This window comes from Phyllopteryx taeniolatus, chromosome 5 (assembly GCF_024500385.1).
Source record: "Phyllopteryx taeniolatus isolate TA_2022b chromosome 5, UOR_Ptae_1.2, whole genome shotgun sequence".
Lineage (NCBI taxonomy): Eukaryota > Metazoa > Chordata > Actinopteri > Syngnathiformes > Syngnathidae > Phyllopteryx > Phyllopteryx taeniolatus.
In genome coordinates, this window is record NC_084506.1 from 27,746,034 (window position 1) to 27,757,486 (window position 11,453).

The 11,453-nt window shown below is 41.6% G+C and overlaps 1 protein-coding gene across 1 annotated transcript; it reads left to right on the plus strand.

The window, feature by feature from the left end:
- The first annotated feature begins 45 nt into the window (after window positions 1-45).
- On the plus strand, window positions 46-7,651 carry anxa2a (annexin A2a). The gene is made up of 13 exons (XM_061774428.1): window positions 46-164; window positions 667-724; window positions 810-903; window positions 2,013-2,107; window positions 2,243-2,356; window positions 2,522-2,612; window positions 3,564-3,643; window positions 3,723-3,782; window positions 4,095-4,188; window positions 4,285-4,380; window positions 4,470-4,528; window positions 6,938-7,060; window positions 7,144-7,651. Exons 2-13 carry the CDS (start codon window positions 677-679, stop codon window positions 7,207-7,209), a joined length of 1,020 nt encoding a protein of 339 aa, XP_061630412.1. The 5' UTR covers window positions 46-164; window positions 667-676; the 3' UTR covers window positions 7,210-7,651.
- The last annotated feature ends 3,802 nt before the right edge of the window (window positions 7,652-11,453 follow it).

The following is an 11,453-nucleotide window of genomic DNA, read 5'->3' on the forward strand; positions in this document are numbered from 1 at the left end:
AGTCAGGAATGGGTGGGAAGAGGAGGAGGAGGAGGAGGAGCAGGGGGGCGGGGGTGAAAGGGGAAGTCCTCTCCGTGTCAGAGTCGCAGTGGCGTTAAATCTCCACGCCCTTAACTCCAACACATCAACACGACTTCTGTGTTGTGCCAACTTCTACGAGTTAGGTAAGTTTCAGTTTTGTTCGACATACAACTGTGGAAAAGAAAACTAGCTTTGTTGTGAAATAATGTTTTAGGACCTTGGAGGGGAGAAAAAAAAAAAAAGCTGATTCATCGACTAGCATGAACTGCTTGAGCAAATGTGTTGTATATGTTGTTACTTGTGTGTAGTTCTCAGTGTTTAAGAACAATTCACTGATCTCACATTGCCTCCACATGTGTGACCTGTGTGTGAATTCATACTGCAATACAGGGCGTGTCCCCTGGATGTGTGTCAATGATTAGCAAGTTACCTCTAAATTATAATAATTGCCTTGACTGAGAACCAATGAAAAACACACAGGAGCCTGAGGGGTATATAATGTGTCTTTAATCCATCCATTATAGGATGGCAGAGTGTGCTGTAGAAGAATTTGATTACATCAATAGACTAAACAAAGGTGTCCCACTCCACCTCAGTGATGGGATTATACTGATACATGATCACATGATGTGTGACTTTTTGCAGGAAAGTGAAAATGGCAATGGTGGCTGAATTCCTGGGGCAACTGTCCCTCAAAGGCGGGGTAAAATCAAACAGTTTTACTTACTTACACCTTTTACATGTCCTTCTTTATCTTATTGACCGACTTGTCTTATTTCATCACACAGTTCCATGAGCCAAAATACCCAACTGTTGTTCCTGCTTCGGACTTTGACCCCGAAAAGGATGCTGCGAGGATAGAGACTGCTATCAAAACTAAAGGCAAGATGCACTCTGTACAATCCTATTGAATAAATGTAGCTGAAGTTTTTCTGGATAGACTGGTGATATTTGTGAGTCAGCATCCTGGCTTAGGTGGAAGGAAAAAAACAAAAACGTTTTGGGAAGTGGTCCAAGTCTGCAACGTCAGTGCCGCCAGAGTGCTGTGCAAAACACTCATTGGAAGCGCCTGGTAACAGTGAACAAGCCCTCAACTTTGCTAGAATGACACTGTACTTTGTCATTAGTTTCTGTAAAAGTGAATATTAGTGAGTATTTGCATTAATTTTATTATACCGTACATTCACTAAAACAATTGAGCATTTGTTTCCACTCACACATACCCGCATTTAAAAGCACTTTCTTTTCTCAAATACCCTCTGTTTCATGACCTGGAATAGTTGACAGCTTGGCTTACTTAAGATAAACCTTTTTGACTTTGCCTAAGTTTAGGCTCAAAGCTAGATAGTGGTTAGCATGGTGACAGTCAGTTGCCATTCAGATAATCAAAAAATCCCCCATTTCAGACACATATGTATGTTTAATATAACATCAAATGAGACTTTGTCCGTCCCACTTGTAATGTTGCAGCCAAAGACCAGATAGTAATTCACAAATTCCTTATGTTGGGTGTCAATAAGCACTGGAACAAAACAATGCGTTTACCTCCAACATGGCGGCCTCTTGTGTGTCTAAAGGTGTGTCATTGGAAAACTATCTGTTGCGCTGGTCCTCATTAGGGAGCACAAACAAACAAACATTCACACCTTAACAATTTAGTCTTCATGGAACCTAACATGCATGTTTTTGGCATGTGGGAGGAAGCAGGAGTACACACAGAAAACCCACACAAGCACGGGGACAACATGCACCATCCACACAGGAAGGCTGGTTTTGAGATTAGAACCCCCAACCTCACAACTGCGAGGCCGACCTGCCAACCACTCAGTCCACACACTTCTCAATAAGATGCAGTGCTGTTTTGTACTACAACCACAATAACCTTAAATCAGTACCTCACTGACCGTGTCAATCCAAATGTAGCTTTATTAACTTGAATTTTTGATACAGCTCGTTTTGTATCTCGTTAAAGTGCCTTTACTGGTCCTCAGGTGTGGACGAACAGACCATCATTGATGTCCTAACAAAGCGGGCGTACTCTCAGAGGAGAGAAATTGCGTTTGCTTATGAAAGGAGAGCAAAAAAGGTGAAGGCTGTAAATTGTTCATATTTGGAGTTTAAATAAACTTTTAACTTAAGGTGAATAAAACCAGTGTGACGAAAACATGATATTGTGCAGGATCACTTAAGGTGACCATAATAGGATGCCACTGTCTTTTAGGACATGATCACAGCTCTGAAGGGGGCACTGTCGGGCTCCGTGGAATGTGTCATCCTTGGTCTGATGAAGAGCACGTCCCAGTATGATGCCTCAGAGATCAGAGGATCCATCAAGGTACACAACAGGACACAATATTGCATTACACTGTTCAGCGTGCCGGCAGGCGCATTTCCAGAGCGGCACTTCCCTCTTGCGGACAAACGACAGAATGCGCCTTATTTCACGTCGGATGTCTTGTAACTTTGAAGTGTTCAAACGAGATGTGGATGTGTCTTTCAGGGCCTCGGCACTGATGAAGAAACACTCATTGAGATTCTGTGCTCACGCAGCAACTCTGAGCTGCAGGAGATCAAGCAGGTCTACAAGGAGTGTGAGTAATAATCATTATGAATGGCCCTTCGCACCCCCTTTTTTCATGGAGAATCCTCCAAATGATCATCAAACTTTCACGCCATGCCCTACCCACATTAGATGGCGTTGGCAAAACCGTCACAATTTAGCATCGTCCATCTGTGTTAGGATACCTGGTTCAGGGTTTCGGGGGAATTCCCTTGTAAGAGTTCAAAGTTCACCCAAGATACCTACTTTAAAACACATTTGCAGACTCTGTTCAGTTGCTGCTCAAGACTCTTCCCTTCATCTTGTTAAAATGGACATGTCCATACAATCTCGTGTCACTCGGTGAACCTGGTGTCCGGGCCTGACTTTTTTCGAACTTTTCAGAGGTCACTATTAAATGGTTAATGCATAATTAGATTTTCGGATAAAAATGCACCAGAATTGAATGTGTACGAAACTTGCCAACATTTTGTACAAACCATCATGTCATCAACCGTCAGTTATGAGCGTTATCGCAACATACACAGGGAGTCCGCTAAGCTGTTTTCCGGGTTTGGTCACATGGCATTCCGCTTATAGCTGACGCAACGCGAGGGGGCAGTTGTGATGTTAATTTCGGTCGACAGCAGAGGGGCCTATTCCCCGACATGGCGGCTTCCTGAGATGGGTGAAAATTGATTAATTCATATTTTAATCTTATTCCACAAACACAATTATTAATCAGAATATCGTGTTAGAGGGGGCGCATATGACGTATTGGCTTTAGTTCCTCTTTCAGGCTTCATCGCCCAGCCCTTTTTTTAAAATATATTTTTTAATTGTGGAAAATAACAGCTAAAGACTTCTCCTCAAATAAAGGCCGCCTGTTACTTTCTGCAGCTGGATAAATAAATGTAGCGGCCACTATACCGTATATAGCAATTATAATGTGTGTTTCTGCAACATCGCCATTGCTACATCTAAAATGGAAAACTTTCCACAGTGTTCAAGAAAGACCTGGATAAAGACGTAGCAGACGACACTTCGGGAAACTTTGCAAAGCTGCTGCTCGCTCTGGTGCAGGTGCGCTCAGACACTCACACCAACGACTTTGTTTATGTTCATAATTTTGAGTCTGAATACAAACTTTCATTCTGCGCAGGCCAAGCGAGACGAGCCGTCATCTGTGGTGGACTATGAAAAGATTGATGAAGACGCCAGAGTAAGTTCTGTCCACACTTTGTTTCACTAACAGATTAATATTTACAACATCGTCACATCTAAAAGTTGTAATTTTTAAATTATAGTTGTAATAAAACATGCACCGGTCCTTTTAGGCACTCCTAATAAAAAGCCCTTGATTGCTATTTGCTTGGTATTTAACATCAGAGGGACTTAAGAGGACCATAATTAAAATAAATGCCACTTCCAATTTGGGCTCCTGATCCTTTTTCTACCATCAATTATCTCAAACACACCAGACTTGGATGATAAAACTTCGCTAATTTACTGGCGTCTTGTTGATTCAACGCAGAAACTCTACGACGCTGGTGTGAAGACCAAAGGAACGGACGTGGCAACGTGGATCTCTATCATGACGGAGAGGAGTGTCCCCCACCTGCAAAGAGGTTCAGCGCACGTCATTGTTGTGTATCGAATGCAGGTTGTTGTTGTTTTTAAAGCGGCACAAAAAGCAGCTCATGAAGCGCTCATGTCCTTGGTAGTGTTTCAGAGGTACAAGAGTTACAGCCCCTACGACATGCAGGAGAGCATCATGAAGGAAGTGAAAGGAGACTTGCAGAGGTCCTTCCTGGTTCTAGGTACTTAAGATTTAAATATAGTACATGACTTCCAGTATTACTTGTATGGTGATTTATTTTTGACTTTTTTTTTTCTTTTCTTTTTCTAGTACAAAGCTTTGAAAACAAACAGCTGTACTTTGCCAACAGACTGCATGACGCTATGAAGGTAAAAGGATACACTAATAATAATTAAATATAATTCTCACTAGAGGTGTGCACCTATGGGGAAATCAACAAGCAGTTTGTTACTATAGAACTATCAGTTACAGTACATGGATATTTTCAGTTTATCATGAGGATGATGGGTTTTTATGGAGCATTAATTTTTCATTATTCAGTTTGGGCTTCGAACTTGATTCTTATCAGAATATTAGGTCCTATGTAAACCAGGCTATATTATTATATATTATTATGTTATATTTAGACTTTACGCCGATCTGATCGGTGTTATCGGTATTGGCCGATAATTAGCATTTTTTGCTTGATTGGTTGATCGGCTTTCATGTCGTCATTCGCCGATCCGATCAATGACGTCATCGATCGGCGCCGCACAAGACATTTAACTACGCGTCTTTGTCGCTGAATCCAAAAGCTAGTTTATTTTTAGCCTTGTCCCGTGTCTTGTTGCGCAGTACTGTAACTACCTGACAGCCAATAAAGTTTTTTTCAATCTTGTGGGTGAAAAAACACGTCGTCGGTGTGGAACTATTTTGCGGTGTCTCATACAAACAACACGGAAGTTATTTGCAGTCTGTGCACAACTGAAGTACGTCGTGGGGAACGTCATCTAAATGCTTCAACACAACAAATTTGAGCGAGCACCTGAAGAATGTACACGAGGAGCATGCTGCGTTCAAGCAACAAAGCGGGCAGGGGGAGAGGGGGGCAGTCAAATGCACTCGAACAATGGACAAAACCCATCCATATAGCTGGGACAGTGAGAACGTTAGAGTAAGCCATTATCATATCACCATCATTAACAGTAATTATTAAAGTAATTTAATTGCAATAAAGTAATTTAATTACAGCAAGTTATCACCCGCCAGCACGGTGGGCGACTGGTTAGCACCTCTGCCCCGCCTAGGTGGAGTTTGCATGTTCTCCCCGTGCCTGGGTGGGTTTTCTCCAGGCACTCCCGTTTCCTCCCATATCCCAAAAACATGTAGGGTAGGTTAATTGAAGACTCTAAATTGCCCGTAGTTGTGAATGTGAGCGCGAATAGTTGTTTGTTTACATGTGCCCTGCGATTGGCTGGCGACCAGTTCAGGGTGTACCCCGCCTCCCGCCCGAAGATAGCTAGGATAGGCTCCAGCAGCCCGCGACCCTAGTGAGGAGAAGCGGTAAAGAAAATGGATGGATATCACCCATTATTTCTGTCATGTAATGTTGATTTGATAAATAAAATAAAATATAGCATCGGCCCCAAAAATCCTGATCGTGTAAAGCCTAGTCATATTATTATATTGAAATACTTATAAAAATAATTTATTTTGTTTGTTTATTGGGCAGCTTGGTGGGTTAGTGGTTGTAGGTTTCGAATCTCAGCTCCGGTCTTCTTATGTGGAGTGTGTATGTTCTCCCCGTGCTTACGTGGGTTTTCTTCAGGTGCTCCAGCCTCCTCCTACATAAAAAAAAAATGCATGTTAGGTTCATTGAAGACTTTAAAATTGTCCATAGGTGTGAATGTGAGTGGAATGATTTAGTTCATCCCACATATATTTGATGAGGTTGAGGTCAGGGCTCTCGAGTATTCCACATCAAACGTGTTCAACCTTACTGAAAAAGAACCTTGCCTAATGGGTCCCCAAAAATTGGAAGCATTCACTTGATTGATTAAAGGGAGTGTTTAAATACTAAATAATGAAGGCAGTAAAGCTATCTTAAACGGGGTGCACACATTCCACTTTTTAACATCATTTTTGTAATATGAGACCCCACATATGAAAAATACACGTGTTTTCTTACTGCTCTTAGCGTGTGTGTGGTATACTCCAGATGACGAACTGCACGTTGTCTGTCGTAGTACCAAAACTGACCTGTGAGAGGCAGCATGGATCCACAGGGCATCCGGACCTAGGCTAAACATCCATCCATTTTCTTTACCCCTTTATTACATTACCTCTCATTTTTATTTTACATTCACACCGATGGATAACTATTTTATTATAATTACTATTGTTTTTGTTGTGAGACACGTTCTAGAAATAAACAACACAATCTCTTCTATTTATGTCCGACAACAGTGGCAGCTTCAGGTTGCTTCCTAATTTGGCCATTATTCCGTTTCATGTCGTTACCACGGTGTCCGTGGATCGAAGCACATATAAGGATTTGTGAATGTAAATATTCAACTGGTTTAACATCTACAATTGTCTACCTTGACCATTTTCTGAGCAAATTATTCTTAACACACCCCACGGATAATCTATTAGGGACGTAATCTCTTTTTTTTGCTGACTTTGTTCAGAAGGCAGATTTGATCAATTCATCCTAATTTATCGGTATGTGTGTGCCCCGCTTTAGAGTAGAATAAGTACAACTCCAGAAAGTGCTGACATATTGCCGCTGTGTTTAGAATAAAGGAGCCAAGGAGAAGGTGGTGACTAGGATCATTGTGTCGCGCTGTGAAGTGGACCTGAAGAAGATCTGCTCGGAATACAAAGCCCACCAGGGCCAGTCTCTTCAAAAGACCATCATGGTGAGTCTACTAATGTATGGCCTCTTATGTTGCTATACAAGCAGCTGGATTTGATTGTGCTCTGTTTTGTGCTCCCTGTGTAGGAACACACCAAGGGAGACTACCAAAAGGTTCTGCTGGGCCTCTGTGGACCAGAGGAGATTAATTAATTAATTAATTCGACAAATGAAGATAACTGGACCTAGAATGCTAAAGCAGATTTTTTATTATTATAATTTGTTTTTTTTTTTTGCTATATGAAGTATATTGATATCGATTATTGAAGCAAACTAGCAATAAAGCAGCACACACTATTATAAAAGCCTTTCTTCTTATTTGTAGTTACCGCTTGCATCCCATAGAGAGCGTTATAGTAGCGTTAAAAACAGGGCGACATTTTTAGTTGAGGCCTCACTCAGTTGATACACCCGCTGATGAAATGCACGTTGACATTTGTTTCTGTTTGTATATTGTAATGAAACCACAGATTATACATGACATTTGCGTTCATGCCCAAAACATAAAAAGCGGTGAACGTAAACTGTAAAGATTTTATTGAATATTGCACAAGAACAATTTGCAACTTTTGAAGAAATAAATTGATAATTAGGATTATAGCAAACACGTTTTTGGACTAGCAAGGTACAAGAATAGGCACCAATATCTTCCTCTTTTTTCCACAATGAGAATCTATGAATATGATTTAATCATTAGTGTGTTTTTCCGTGTTTGTTTGGTGCTAATATTTTAATTAAAAATGTTAATTTTACCTCCAGCAAAGACGATTTGCATAGCACTAAACAAGCGTATATACAGTGTTTCTGCTGTTTAGTTTGCGGTCTCTCAGGATGGAATAAGCAGCACAGTGTTGTCAAGGCATTTCTACTGAAGTATAAGGGAAAAAAACATCCCCAAAAGGCAACATGATTTCTGCTGAACACAGCAATGAGGAAGCTAATGAAAATAAGTCCTGAAGATCAAACACAGTCGTTTATATTTTATTTTAAGAGATTAAATAAGGTTTCCGTCAAACTGTTTTTCCTAGTTGAGCTTCCGACAAAAAAAGGGACTTAAAATGTTAACAAGACATCAGATTTATGGTCATTTTGTAATAATACTGATGAGAACATTATCCCTTTGTGACACTTTATGTTTATAGGCAATAGAAAAATAAAATATAGCATAAAGTAAGCTAAAACAGTATTTTGCAGGGAGGGGGAATTTATGCGCCAATATGCTTGACAGATTAATCACTCCATCATAAAGAGGAAAGTACCGCCATATTTCCTCCCTTTTTTTTATATGGATGTACAACATGCTGTTCTGCTCAAGGCCGGCCCATGGGGACCGGCGGCGGACCCGAGGGGAAGTCTCTTCTCAATTGAAACCGTGCAATTTACTGTCCCAAACGCTGACACTTCATCATTCAGAGGACTTTAACCCCATGAATGTCAAACAGCGAGCATGCTGGGAAGGCGCCGGCACGTATCTGCATTACCATAACCACAGCTTAGTGCCCCCCCCCCCCCCCCAAAAAAAGGGAAAAATCATAAACACAGAAATTTCCAAGTAGAAGGTGACAACCAACAATTTCCCTTTTTTTTTTTTTTTTTTTTTTTTTTTTTTTTTTTTTTTATAAATGTGGTGACACGCCCACCACGACTTCTTTTCATGCCAGCAGGAACAGGAAGTCGGAGGAACCCCAGTGTTTCCCAACCTTTGTTGAGCCGAGGAGCATATTTTAGACTAGAACGAGCTCACATCACGGCGCTTATCGTCACATTAGCTCTAAAAAAAAAACAACAAGTTTTCAATTTTAAAACTTCTTGCTTTAATTCAAAGGAAATTGTGCTGCTCCTTCGAGTGTGCATGCCATGACGCCTCGAGACAATATAAATCAGACATACAAATGTACACGTTACAACTCCTTAGCACTATTAGTCGTTCTTCCCAGAGGATAAAGAATATATGCCTGTGACTATTATCTGTCAATGTGTTGATCCACCGTTTTTGTTCAAATATCTGTTGCTTAAAGTTTTATAACTATGTGGTTGTTTTAAATACCTGTGTAATTCTTTTTGTTTTTAGTTTGATAGTAAACTTCAACTGGGGGTGGCAATGAAGAAGAATTGTTGACTATCTGCCAAACTGCAGCTTGTTGTAAAGTGAGTTGGGTTCACTACCACCGTACAGCATTTGTATATAAACTTTTTGCTGTCACGTCAAGCAAAACGTTGGGCAAATGATGTCATATCTCTAAAAACTCGTAAGTCGGGGTCACTCCTATCTCAAGTCACTGCTGTATTTCTATTACATGGAACTCTCACTATTCTTGGGGTTAGGGACGAGCCCTGCTGTGAAATGCGCAAAAACTTTTTATTTTAAGGCCACATCACCCAGCCTGAATCTGAACAAATGGAAGGTCATGGGATCAATTGGGTTCAACCAGAGGTTCCACTGTACAGATTCATTTTGCAATCAATTAAATAAAAACGGCGCCATCTTGTGGCCACGAGTTTAATGTAATCAAGTGGCCTTTTAGCGGTTCAACAGCCGGCTGCGTCCTCCCATATTCTTGTCCTAGTTACGGTGAACATGTGGAAGCCTCCCCTCCGTCACCTCGGAGACAGAACCCAGGCGGCGCTCGCGGCATCCAGCGGCATTAAAGTTTCACAGTACAGCTGGAAGAGCTGCTGCCGGCCCGCCAGACATAGCGAGCGCATGCACACCGGGAAGGTTCGAGTTTGTGCTTGTGATTAATTCATCCGACACAACTTTGAGGAGGGACACTTTCTTTAAAGGCGATGTGGCTCCCTTCTCGCGCTGACACCGACAGAACCCTGGCTCAGGATCGGAGGGAGAACGCCAAAGGGTGTTTAATTATATAGTAGGAGACCACTAAGGTCTTCTTTTTAATTGTGTGCATCTGTTTGTGCGTGTTAGCCTGCAGCTCTGTATAGGTCGCAGGCCTAGTCTAAATGAGAAGTCCTACAGGCGAAGCTGGAAGACGCGCCTCCCCTCAACATGAACGAGCACAAAGAGCCAGTTTGATTAATATTTTCTTAATTATCATTATTTAATTCGGCCCAAGCGCGACACATTGAAACACGGGCTTTTGTCTCAGCGCTGAGGAAGAAGCCGGCTCATTAGGGCGCGGCGAGATGCTGCGTATGGTAAATAAGAGGCTCGTGGCCTGGGGGGGAGAGTCAGCACCACACTGAAGGACATCTCCCCTCCTGAAGGATGCTGCGGCGCTCATGTTAACCAGCACCAGATCGCAGAATAGCGGATGCTGCGCCTCTGGCACCGTCAAGGCCCGCTTCCTTTTATGAGGCTCAAGCAGCAGACGAGACAGCTGTGAACCGGCCGGCCCATCACATCAGTCAGCCTCCTTTGTAAAGCAGAGCGGTGCTTGAAATAAGAACACAGAAAAGGCAGAATGAGGCCCATTTCCTGGCGATTTGGACCCCACCCCATCAGTCCGTCGGCAGACAAAGCAGAAAGTTTGACGACGAGTAACTTTGTAGCGTTCAGCTCGGAGAGCTGCAAACATTCCCCTAAAAAATCCATGCTACTACCTGGTAGGCCTTTAAGCAATCACCTCCAAATATGGGCAAGCATGCATAAGTATACAAACGAAGAAGACGGTCACAACTACTCAGTATGCTGCAGTAATATTAGTTGTTGTTCGCAAACGATAACAAATATTTTCCTGTGAGTAGGGTTATGTCGTTTATGTACAAATATACATTGCTAGAGGGTTATAACTCCGCAGCATCGAGCTAGTTCTGTTAGCCCGCATATTGCGTTGTGTGTTAGCATTAAGCTAGCGGACATTCATCAGACAAAGTTGTGGTTTTGTTAAATACAAAATATGTACAATAATTCTTTTTGTTTATTTCAACACTAAACTTTGCTGCCATGTAGCGCTCACTCGACAAACAGATCAGCCGAGCAACGGCTCGTATCAAAAAGCTAAATCGGGTCAGTCATAATTCAAGGTGCCACTGTATTACGAATTCATCTTACCATGAATCAATATACTGTATATATATACTACGAAGCTACATTAAAAAACATGATTAGGTGAATTTGTGAACTGCAAAACGTGATAGATGGGGGTTCACTCTACATATTTTTGAGTTAATGCAGCAAGTGACAATTTGTGTTGGACGAAAATGGCGGAGGAACGTGAAGCTTGCTGCTTTTGTCATTACATTATTTTAACGGCGTGCTGTGTATTGCTTCACACAAGATCTGTAGCATACATATATTTTGTAAATAACACCTTATGAAGACAATAATGGTCTGTTTTTGTGTCTGTTGTGGTGGTGGTAGTTTGTGGTGTTTTAGTAGAATATATTTGGCCACTGAGTGCATTTACATACTGGTAGCTTCTAGATGTAGTTACTTA